Source organism: Berghia stephanieae, chromosome 8 (genome assembly GCF_034508935.2).
Source record: "Berghia stephanieae isolate SIO BIC M18660-M18661 chromosome 8, UCSD_Bste_1.3, whole genome shotgun sequence".
Lineage (NCBI taxonomy): Eukaryota > Metazoa > Mollusca > Gastropoda > Nudibranchia > Aeolidiidae > Berghia > Berghia stephanieae.
In genome coordinates this window covers 56,331,890-56,344,389 of record NC_088367.1, presented here as the reverse complement: position 1 = coordinate 56,344,389, position 12,500 = coordinate 56,331,890, and the positions used below count along the sequence as shown (strand labels likewise).

Below are 12,500 nucleotides of genomic sequence, written 5' to 3'. Positions count from 1 at the left end.
ACTTTCTACGTCTGACATGGACATCCATTTGCTCTTGGATTGTTCTTGTCCAAAGGTCAGTGTTTGTCACTTTGTCAAACCATTTTAACTTGATTTTCAAAGACAGCGATTTACAAAAGTTTGTATCTTGGATGATGTGGTCAAGGTTGTTCGCCAAGTCTCTGACCCATAGAGCAGGGGTGCTTTCTTTAACATTTAGTGTTGTATATTTTAAGCTTGGTGTTTGTGGATATGCTATTACTTCATTTTATTGTCGGCTGTTATCGACTAGCTTATTTTTTACTCATTTTTCTCATGAGTTCGGTAAAAGAGAGAGAGAGAGAGAGAGAGAGAGAGAGAGAGAGAGAGAGAGAGAGAGAGAGAGAGAGAGAGAGAGAGAGAGAGAGAGAGAGAGAGAGAGAGAGAGAGAGAAAGTCATGAGCAGCCCTTCCAAAACACAAGACAAAACAAAAACAACTCAACTTTGCGAGCACAGCGAGACTCATGGCTTTACCCGAGGTATTATATTAACAAATCTTCTGTGGAAAAATGAGACAACCAATGAAAATAACGAGAAGCAGTGTCGTGAATCATCATCATCGACATTGCCGCCGTCGTTATCATCATCATCATCATCATCATCATCATCATCATCATCATCATCATCATCATCATCATCATCATCATTATCGTAGTCATCATCATCATCATCATCATCATCATCATCATCATCATCATCATCATCATCATCATCATCATCATCATCATCATCATCATCACAATCATTGCCATCTTCTTCTTAATATAGGACACTATATTTATAATATGGTTATCTGCTGTCCCAGCAAATATATCGTATCTTCTATCTGTCTGTGTGTGTGTCTGTATATATGTATGTATGTATGTATGTATGTATGTATGTATGTATGTATGTATGTATGTATGTATGTATGTATGTATGTATGTATGTATGTATGAATGTAGGCATGCATATACGATGATATGCTGGTTTGTATGTATGTCTGCATGTATGTATGTATGTATGTATGTATGTATGTATGTATGTATGTATGTATGTATGTATGTATGTATATGTGTTTGTATGTACGCTCATTTCTTTTGTATACACGTGTAGAAACAATGTGCAAGCGTGTATGTTCGTGTATGGCTGTGTCTGTATTGTAAATGTGTTGATGTTCATACCATGAACCAAACTGAGCATTGTTTACCTCACATGAATTGCCTTTAATTTGGACAATAAAGATTATTATTATTATTATTATTATTATTATTATTATTATTATTATTATTATTATTATTATTATTATTATTATATATATATAATATTTTTTTTCTTTTGGACTATATCTAAATTATCATTTTATTTATTTATTTATATTCGCCGTCTTATATGAAACTTCAAAATAATGTTCTTTTTTAATTTGTCGTTTCCTTCTTCTCTCTTTTTTACCTTCTTCTAATTAAAGGTTTTGGATGCAGGGGTTCATAAAATGCCATTTACTCGGGATAAATATAGACAGCAATACGACCCTATTTCAGTGCAATTAATATTCTCTTCGTTTACGATGCAAGGGAGGTAACTCAATAATGACAGAAAACGTGTACTCACGATTGAGTAGCATCCCTTGATTCTCTCATTTTCTTTAACTGCGTGTTGTCCGTACCGAAACGAAAGGCAATCAAGTAAGTTCAATGGATTTCGCTCTCGCTACCGTCCCTCGTTATGTCTTCTTTATTTATTTATTATTTTAAAGACCAATGATTTGTTCCAGTTTTCTAATATTTACAATCTTTTGTTTTGATAGAGGAGAAAGTCGAAACACGTTAACAATCAACTGCCTTCAACTACCAGTATGTTTGATTAAAGTTTGGTTATATTTTTTCATATTATTCTTTCTACTTCATACACGTAACGTATTTTAAATCAAGACATTAGGGAGCAGGCACCGATGTAAGTGTAAGTGTAAGATAAAAATCTGAACAAGCGTGTATGAAACGGTCCTCAGTCGAGGAAGACGGATTTTTAACGATGTTTTTTTTTTTTCTTTTCATGTAACGTGCACTTATTTGGAGGTCTGATAACCCAATTAACCAGTAGATTTTTGACCAATCAAAACACGAAATGTGTGCACACCCTCACACGTGCTCGGACAAACATAGTTGGTGGTTTATAAACAGTAACGTGAATGAAATCGACCCCTCTCTGATCATTGTTATTGTTTTTGTTTTTTTATACCGCCAAATGGGTGACTAGTTATCACATGATTTTCTTGATCAGATTATAAACGCTTCGGTTTACACATAATTTTCTGTGTTGGTTCTATTGATCAAGCGGTAGAACAGTGAGTATTTTACTTAAGCACAAACCATCGATAGTAAAAAATGTGTAGTTTGCTGTGTCTACCAATCACTGCCATTGTTTACATTATGACGATTGTCCGAGAGGCGTGGTTATCTACCTATCTAATCCTTATGGCCTCATTGTTGTCATGGAAATCTAAAAGAAACAAAAAACAAACAAAAAAAAAAAAAAACAAAAAAAAAAAAAAAACAAAACAAAAAACAAAACAAAACGACGCAAAATATTGTCCTTTACAACAATGTTAAAACTAGGCCCATAAGTGGTTTCGGATGCCAGACCTTCATAGACATAAGCGTCACCGGGCACTGTTTCACCGTGTAATGGTAGCACGTCAGATTGGGTGGGGATCCTGACCTCCCATAGTGGGCAGGGAGGTACATACTGTGTCTTCTATCCCCTTATATCTGTTATCCAACATGCTTTCTGTCTTTGTCTCGGAATGAGATTACTTGGTTTTGTCCTGGCACTGACAGGAATCCTAGCTGGGAGGGAAACAGTCAAATGCATAGTTATTATTTTGGGAGATGATATTTTTTCCCCCTTGTAAATCATCTCTCTGTTATGTATTATTATTTTTATTTTGATTGTATAATGTAAGCATTTGAGTGTGTTCCTCTTTGTTGGATTTTGTGCGTGTGTCTGGATGAGACTTGTAGGTGATTTCAAACTAAGTACATTGGTGGTATGCTCTTGGAATCTACATCTGATCCCTATTTGTTCTCAATTCCCCTTTGTCTTACTTTTTCTTGGGTGCTTTAATTGTAATTCTAGAACTTTTTACTATCCCATTTTCTTCCTTTTTACTGGCGCTGATATAACCTAAATGTGTTGCAAGCGCCGTAAAACCATTAAAAACATAAAAAAACAAACAATAGCACGTCTGACCGTTAATCAGAAGGTCCGAGATTCGATCCCCAGTCTAGGTCGACTGATTTTTGGGGATGTATTTTTTAATTGTATTTTCCCTTCTCTTGCTGTGACTGACACCATTTTTATACACGCTTGTTCAGATCTTTATCTTACACCGATGCCTGCTCCTTAAGTTCTTAATTTGATATTTTCACCGTTTCATACACACTTGTTCAGATCTTTATCTTACACCGATGCCTGCTCCTTAAGTTCTTAATTTGATATTTTCACCGTTTCATACACACTTGTTCAGATCTTTATCTTACACCGATGCCTGCTCCTTAAGTTCTTAATTTGATATTTTCACCGTTTCATACACACTTGTTCAGATCTTTATCTTACACACCGATGCCTGCTCCTTAAGTTCTTAATTTGATATTTTCACCGTTTCATACACACTTGTTCAGATCTTTATCTTACACCGATGCCCGCTCCTTAAGTTCTTAATTTGATATTTTCACCGTTTCATACACACTTGTTCAGATCTTTATCTTACACCGATGCCTGCTCCTTAAGTTCTTAATTTGATATTTTCACCGTTTCATACACACTTGTTCAGATCTTTATCTTAGGGAGCGTTCACATATTACGTCATCAAAAATTTGCCCTTTTTAGACCCCCCCCCCTCCCCCAAGTCATCACTTGTCATCATTGACCTGACCCCCCCCCCCCAACAGATGATGACGTCATCTAATTTAATAAAAACTAAAAGATAACTTTAATTTCACAATATTTATTATTCGTTTTTCAAACCATAAACATTGATTATCAACGTTTGATAAAACACATTCAGACATTTTATTAATTTCAGAAACTGTTGATAATTTATGTTTTACGATACAATGGGGACATAAAATTTAAATTTGCAAAGATAAAATCTAACAAACATTATTTAAATTAGGCTACTTGGTGCAGGTGCTATTTAAAAAAATTCAGAAAGTGTAATTTAAAATAGTATAGGAGGCAAATTATTTTATAGCATATTAGTCTTTTAGTGGAATGAATTTCTGTTTCAATTTCCAAACATAAAATTAATTGATTCAAAAATGTTTCTGCCTTGGACCTCTGGCAATGTACTATAAATAGTATCATCAATTTCATCTTCATCGTCATCATTTTCCCATTTGCTGTTCTTCATGTATGCCGCATTTTCGTGATGGTCTTTCATTGCTGTGATCGAGGAGTGATACAATGAACATTTAGGGCAAGTTCGCCTTTTGAGAAGTGATACCCCTTTCCCATTTTGTTTCTTGAGAGATGGGCAATACTCATCATAGCAATTTATCTTTAGCTGTTTTGAAAGGAACAAACTTTGAAATAGGCTTAATTTGCCTATGTTTTGATGACATCATCTTGGGTCTGACCCCCCCCCCCCCCTCCCCCATGTCAACACATGTCAACATTTGGTAGACCCCCCCCCTCCCCCCCTAGCTGATGACGTAATATGTGAACGCTCCCTTACACCGATGCCCGCTCCTTAAGTTCTTAATTTGATATTTTCACCGTTTCATACACACTTGTTCAGAAGTTTAACATAATATTTTAATTTTTGTATTTTGAAAACATTTTTTTAAATGGCTTCCGCACCGATAATTTTGGAATATTTTCCTATTGAACGTATCGTAAACGTCATCAAGATAGGAATAAAAATAGCAACACACCAACCAACTACTGAGACTACCATTTACTTTCACGCCAATTAATCTATTTACTACCAATACCAACCTACGTAGGTTTCTTTATCGTTACCGACCAACGAGCAGTCAGATCAGAATTAGAGAGGCCTTCCGAAAGCTCCTACATCCCCAGTATTCTTTTTTTTTTTTTAATTATTATTATTTTTTTTTTACAATGTTCTAGTAGTAGGGGGTTCGGGAGAGGGGAAACTTAAAAAAAAAAAAAAAAGTCTCTCCTCTCCCAAACCCCCTGCTAGAACATTATATATATAAAAAAAGAATACTGGGGATGTAGGAGCTCTCGGAAGGCCTCCCCAGAATTATACTTTATCAATCATCTTAATTCCAGTATCAAATTATAAACTCACACTCACAGCTTTTTATATCATTGTTATATTATTAGTTATTATCATAACAACGTTTCACACACCAAGAAGTTGACCCCCCCCCCCCCCCCCAAATAAAAAATGTTTGAGGACCCTGCTAATAATACCGAAGATTCAGACTCGGACGAACAACAGCTCAGTTCGGAATCTAAGACTACGAAAGGAACCAGAAATCGTGGGAATGAAATACTTATCTCCCCTTCACCCAATACCCTGAGGAGACTGGACCCAGATCTGGAGCCGGAACCAGGGCCAGAGCAAATACAAATAGAAGAGCAGGAGGAACAAGAGTCCGGTAGGTTATTTCTGTCATCAATTTTTTAAAAATTTTTTTATATTTTTAATTCTTTTCGGCCGCAATGGCAAATTTGCGGCCGCAGAATTCACACTTTTCCTCAATTTACCGCAAATTTTACAATTTTTCATGGAACATCTCTATTTTTCACGATATTTAAAAAAAAACTCCAGTGGTAAAATTTGCCAAGATTTGAGATTTCAAATGGCAATTTTCACCGATGCCAGTGTCATGAAATTCTGATGCTTCTCTTTGCAGGTTTCGATTCTCTTGTTTTGATATAAAATCGATGTTTTTACATCATTTTTCTTTCTGATATGCACTTGAGTGAGTGACTTTTTGTATCCATCTTTAGATCATGGAATATTCAACTTTGGCCTCCGGAAATAAATAAAGTTGTCCGAATCTGAATAAGAATACGAATAGTTAACTAAATTTGCAAAATTTGGCAAATTTTACGGCAAAATGTGTCAAAATTTTCTGGGTTTTCTTTTGTGTGGCAAAGTATGGGAGGCCTTCCGAACGCTCCTTCATTCCTAGTATTCTTTTAAAAAAAATGTTCTAGTAACGGGTTTGGGAAGGTGACAACTTTTTAAAAAAAGAAAAGTCTTTCCCCCTCCAAAACCCCCTACTAGAACATTATAACCCCCCCCCCCCCTTCCGAAACCCCATAATAGAACATTATATAAAAAAAAAAAAAAAACTGGGGATGTTGGAGCTTTCGGAAGGCCTCCCCAATATTTGGCAAAATTTGGGATTTCAAATAACAATTTTCGGCGATTTGGCCAATTTTTAGAACAGCATCAGCAATCTATGTCTATGACCGCCTGATAAATATATTATTTGTATGCACTTTGAGTCTCTGACTGAACACTGGGTGGGGTCCTTGACTTCCCGTGGTGGGTTGGTAAAATACTCACAACATCCGCCATCCGGATATGAAGAGCCACACACAAAACTATAATGTGTATACCCTTGAACGTATATAGAAGGAATGGAATTGACGCCACTCAGCTCTTGTTATTGTTTTTGGCCAGCCATCTTTTTATGAGTAGTTCTAACTAAATTGTATCAATCAAGACTATAAACGTTTAAGGTTACATGCAGTTCTCTGTGTTGTAAGTAAAATCCGGCTGGCGGATGTTGTAAGTATTTTCACAAAATGTATAGCATCATTAGTCTGATTGGTTTTAATTTAGTGAGAATTAATCTTTAAAACGACGATCTAAAAATAATACAGAGCTGACGTCAAAGTCGTTTCTTCTATTTATTGATGCTATGCGTTTAGGTTAAATACTCACAACATCCACCAGCTGGATATAACGTACCAACACACACACACACACACACACACACACACACAACTATTAACTATGTGTAACCTTAAACGTTAACACGTCTGACTGATATTAATTTGGTGAGAACTAATCACGAAATTGGTTGTCAAAAAACAATATCAAATATCTGAGAGACGTCAATTCAATTTGTATCTTCTATTTGTGAATCCCTTGAATTGGGCAGAAAATACTTATTTTAAACGTTTTCTTCTTCTTCGTCTTCTTCTTCTTCTTCTTCTTCTTCTTCTTCTTCTTCTTCTTCTTCTTCTTCTTCTTCTTCTTCTTCTTCTTCTTCTTCTTCTTCTTCTTCTTCTCCTCCTCCTCCTCCTCCTTCTTCTTCTTCTTCTTCTTCTTCTTCTCTCTTCTTCTTCTTCTTCTTCTTCTTCTTCTCTTCTTCTTCTTCTTCTTCTTCTCCTTCTTCTTCTTCTTCTCTGCTGGTGGGATCCTGACCTCCCATATGGGCAGGAGGTACATGCTGTGTCTTCTATCCCACCATACCCGTTTTCCAATTGTTTTCTGTCTTTGTCTTGGAATGAGATTACTTGGTTTGTCTTGACCCTGGCTGGAATTCCTTGGCTGGAGGAAACAGTCAAATGCATAGTTATTGTTTTGGGAGATGATATTTTTTTCCTTGTAAATCATCTCTCTGTTATGTATTATATGTTTGTTATTTTGATGTATAATGTAAGCATTTGAGTGTATTCCTCTTTGTTGGATTTGTGCTTGTGTCTGGATGAGACTTATAGGTATCTCAAACTAAGTTCATTGATGGTTTGCTCTTGGAATCTGCATCTGATCCCTATTTGTTCCCAGTTCCCCTTTGTCTTCCTTCTCTTGGTGCTTTAATTGTAATTCTAGAACTTTTTACTATCCCATTTTCTTCCTTTTACTGCTCTGATATAACCTAAATGTTTGCAACGCCGTAAAACCCTTAAAAACAAAAACAAAACATCTCTCTTCTTCTTCTTCTTCTTCTTCTTCTTCTTCTTCTTCTTCTTCTTCTTCTTCTCTTCTTCTTCTTCTCTTCTTCTTCCTTCTTCTCTTCTTCTTCTTCTTTTCTTCTTCTTCTTCTTCTTCTTCTTCTTCTTCTTCTTCTTCTTCTTCTTCTTCTTCTTCTTCTTCTTCTTCTTCTTCTTCTTCTTCTTCTTCTTCTTCTTCTTCTTCTTCTTCTTCTTCTTCTTCTTCTTCAACCTGCACCATGCTATATGCGCTCTGAGCGGCCAGGAACTTCTCATATTCATTATTTCTTCTGGCAGATTGTTCCACCCCTATTATTGTTGTTCCTACTGTTGCCTGTATGTAATGTTATGTTATGTTTGATCTGTTGATATGATGATAGCGTATGTCGATGAGGTTTGGACCAGTTTTTTGACACCTTCCTTTTGTTCCATATTCAGTGGTACTACAGGAAAGCGATGTCGAGTTGACCATTTCTACCATGAGTCAGAGAAGCCAGGGGAGCAGCAGGCCAGGAAAGAAAAGTCGATCATCGAAGAGAAGCACTGGAACTAGAAGTAAAAGCAGTAAAAAGTCGTCTAGTGTAAGTATAGATAGTATGCGCTTGGCTAAGAAGTTCACTACATTGCCATCCGGAAGTATAAAACGGTCCAACACACACAACTATGTGTAACCTTAAACGTTTATAGTCTGGTTAACTCACTCGACCCTAAAACCGATTATATCCGTAGTTTACCCGGGTTACTTTTATTAAACTTTTACCCAATGCCTGTTTATTACACTTTTCTGAGACAAATTATAGGCGTAGTATCAAAGCTAATGTTTTTAGTTTTTACATGTTAATGGTAGTTGAATAAAACTATCTATGCACATGCTCATTTTAAAGACATATTTTCCAATTTTGAAAAGTAGCAAAAAACTCCAGGATTGAGTGAGTTAATACAGTTCAGTGAGAATTACTCATAAACGCGGATGGCAAAAAACAATAACAAAGGCCGCAGTGAAGTCATCTTCGATCCATCTATAGACAGATTGCGGTCCGAGTCACGCTGTTAGGCTTTGGCTGTTACAAACCTGGGCCTTCGTTAACATATTATTCTCACCTGACACTACTGCCGTACTCTGGAAAGAAAATAACATATATAAAAATTTGGCCAGAAAACTCGTCCTTCAAATATCGATCGATTTTAAAGACTCTCATCTTGGCAAAAACTCTCGTTTATATAGATATGGTCAGGCTATAACTTTTAAGTTGACGAAGGCTACAGTCAGGCTATGACTATGAGTTGACGAAGGCTACGATCAGGCGATGACTATGAGTTGATGAAGGCTACGATCAGGCTATGACTATGAGTTGATGAAGGCTCGGAGCAAAGGCTGTACCAAACTGTCATTTTCGTAACATTCGCCACAAAAATGCTTCAATACTAAGTTACTTTGTAAAAAAAAAAGTAATGAAAAACAATTCACTTTCATCAGTTTCTCTGGTTTATACCAATATAATCCAAAATACCAATCCCCCCCCCCCCCCGCCCAATAATATGGCGATCTAGCATCGAAATTATAATGATTACAGTTTTTGAAAGTGTCGAAAGAGTATGGACAATGTTGGTTTTCTGTGCACGCTATTTTGGACATTTGAGAAACTATTTCAATTATATTCTAATGGAGCTAACAAATCTGTTTTCGACTGATAGAAACCGTTGACATTTTGACGTCATTATTATTATTATTATTATTATTATTATTATTATTATTATTATTATTATTATTATTATTATTATTATTATTATTATTATTATTATTATGACAATGCTATTATGACAACATTAATACTATTTTTTGTAATCAAAATATAATAATAGCGCCAAACAATTTGCATAACTTTATGTCACCACGCCTACATGTCAATTGTTGCTGCTGGTTTCATATCTTAAGCAATCGGCTTTGAGCACATTCATTTATGACCCACCAACTTCAAACCGGCGTGATGCCGAAGGTAGCCTGGACTGGATGCTGGATACGTAGCCTGGATGCTGGATACGTAGCCTGGATGCTGGATACGTAGAATGGATGCTGGATACGTAGCCTGGATGCTGGATACGTAGCCTGGATGCTGGATACGTAGCCTGGATGCTGGATACGTAGCCTGGATGCTGGATACGTAGCCTGGATGCTGGATACGTAGCCTGGATGCTGGATACGATATCAAAATCCAACAATAATATATCATGTGGAGCTGCGAGTGGTAAAGGCATTGCACTTTACTGTGACCCGTAAGATCCCGGGTTCGAACCACGCTTCAGGCACTTACGTATTTTTGTTGTTGCTCGGGCAACATTACTCCCCCCCCCCCCCCCCCACCAACCCCTCTCCACCTCAATTGCTCACTTTGGACAACAAGGGTGATTCCTGTTGACATCAGACATCTTGTTTGATGGATTATCTATATATAAATTCGTTCATGGAATGCATAGGGGACGATGTCTTATGATCCCGTTGTGAAAGAGCGTTTTTTTTTTTTGTTAAGAGTGAAAACAAAGCAAAACAAAACAAAACAAAAAATAAAATAAAAAAAAAAGAAACAAAAAAACTCCCAAAAATAAAGCAAAAAACAACAACAAACAAAACAAAAGAAAAAAAAAAAAACCCCAAAAAGTAAAGCAAAACAAGCAAACAAAAAAAAAAACCAAAACAACAAAATAAAAAAACAACAAATAAACCACAAAATAACAACAACAAAAAACCAACAAAAAACCCCAACAAAACAATAAACAAACCACAAAATAACAAAAAAAAAACAAAAACAAAAAAAAAACAAAACAAAAAAACAAAACAAAACAAAACAAAACAAAACTACCCCCCCCCCCCCCCAAAAAAAAAAAAAAAAAACAACAAAAACCAACCCCCCCCCCCCCCAAACAAAACAACCAAAAATGTAAAGTCCTGAATATGCGATCATTTATTTATCTAAGAGTTAAGGTTCACTTTTCCGCGTCGTCCGCTGTCTTCATACAGTGACATCTACATAAAGTCAACACGTTTAAAGTCAACATCTGCTTAAAGTCAACAGAACCTCTCTTGTTGTTCCCAATAAATGTTCTCGCTCTCTATCTAAATGTGGCGAGTCCCGATAGGTCCGTTGGTGTAGAGCACTCGTTTTACAAGTAAAAGGGACCGAGATTAATTTCTGACCCGGTACGGTCCACCCAACCAGCAGTGATTGGCTAGCTGGGTCTGTTAGATCTGGCGGAAGTACTTTGCGATAGACTAACGTTCTATCCAAAGAGTAGTAAGCAATTGCTATTGTTCCTTTCACGCTATAGAATCGGGGATAAACTGGTGGCTCTGAAGGACTGCTACTTAAAAAAAAATCTAAGTGTGTTCCATTGATTGTGGTGTTTGTTTTATCAGGAATCCACTGTACTAGATTGAGGTGCTGGGTAAAATTTCATGGATATTGCGCTGTATAACTGCACTCTTGTGCTTTTACTTTTATTTCTTAACTCACTCAACCCTAACACCGACTACATCCGTAGTTTACCCGGGTTACTTTTGCCCCATGCCTATTGTTTAAATTTTTCTGAGACAAATTATTATAGGCGTATTATTAAAGCTAATGTTTTTAGATTTTACATGTTAATGATGCAGTAGTTGAATAAAACTATCCATCTATGTAAATGCTCATTCTTAATACATTTTTCCAATTTTTTTTGTAAGTGGCAAAAATCTCTAGGGTTGAGTGAGTTAACCCCCCCACCCCCCCCCCCCCCCCCCCCCTAGTAAATAAAGTTTTGAAAGATCGAATTACTTCTGTAGAGGGTTAACTGTTTTCATTCCAGGAACTCGGGGAGAACAAGAGCATTGGAGATAAGTCAAGTGTCAGAGGATCGATAGAGGAAGACGAAGAAGAAGAAGAGGAAGAAAGGGAAGGGGAGGATGAGGAGGGAATGAGTTCGATAAGGAGCAGCAAAAGTAGTAAGCTGGACGAAGCTGAAGATGAGGGGGAGGAGGAGGAGAAGAAAAGCTCGAAGAAAAGCAGCAAGAGTAGTAGTATAAAGTGGGAAGAGAGGGGTGAGGAGGAGGAGGAGGGGGAGGGGGAGAAGAGTAGCTCGAAGAAGAGCAGCAAGAGTAGTAGTATAAAGTGGGAAGAGAGGGGTGAGGAGGAGGAGGTGGATGAGGCGGATGAGGATGAGGAGGAGGAGGAGGGTGGCTCGAGGAGGAGTAGTAAGAGTAGTACGAAGGATGAAGAGAGGGTTGAGGAGGATGAAGAGGAGGAGGAGGAGGAGGAGGAGGAGGAGGAGGAGGAGAAGGGTAGCTCGAAGAGAAGCAGCAAGAGAAGCAGCGGACGCAGTTTGGCGGGAAAAGAGGATGACGGGAGCAGGAGAAGTTCGAAGAAGAGCAGCAAAGGTGAAAAGGAGGAGGAGGAGGAGGACGGACATGAAGCTATGAGGGTAAGTAAAAGTAAATGAATGAGGTCAATAGTACTAATAATAATAGTATAGGATGTTTACATAATAAGGGAAAATAACGTGGGATGGTTGGTGTCTTTGTTGTAGTAAATGATGAATTCGATTA

At 37.1% G+C, this 12,500-nt stretch overlaps 1 protein-coding gene across 3 annotated transcripts in view; it reads left to right on the top strand.

Moving 5' to 3' along the window:
* The first annotated feature begins 4,881 nt into the window (after window positions 1–4,881).
* The window catches only part of LOC144978904 (uncharacterized), a 12,836-nt gene continuing 5,217 nt past the window's right edge, over window positions 4,882–12,500 (top strand). The window contains exons 1-4 of one of the 3 annotated variants that reach the window (XM_078925506.1): window positions 4,882–5,000; window positions 5,297–5,628; window positions 8,363–8,505; window positions 11,765–12,376. In XM_078925506.1, the coding sequence (XP_078781632.1) occupies window positions 5,415–5,628; window positions 8,363–8,505; window positions 11,765–12,376 (969 nt within the window). In that variant the 5' untranslated portion in view covers window positions 4,882–5,000; window positions 5,297–5,414. Of the gene's footprint in view, window positions 5,080–5,296; window positions 5,629–8,362; window positions 8,506–11,764; window positions 12,377–12,500 lie in introns of all 3 variants that reach the window. The other 2 variants (XM_078925508.1, XM_078925507.1) reach the window with 2 other exon arrangements.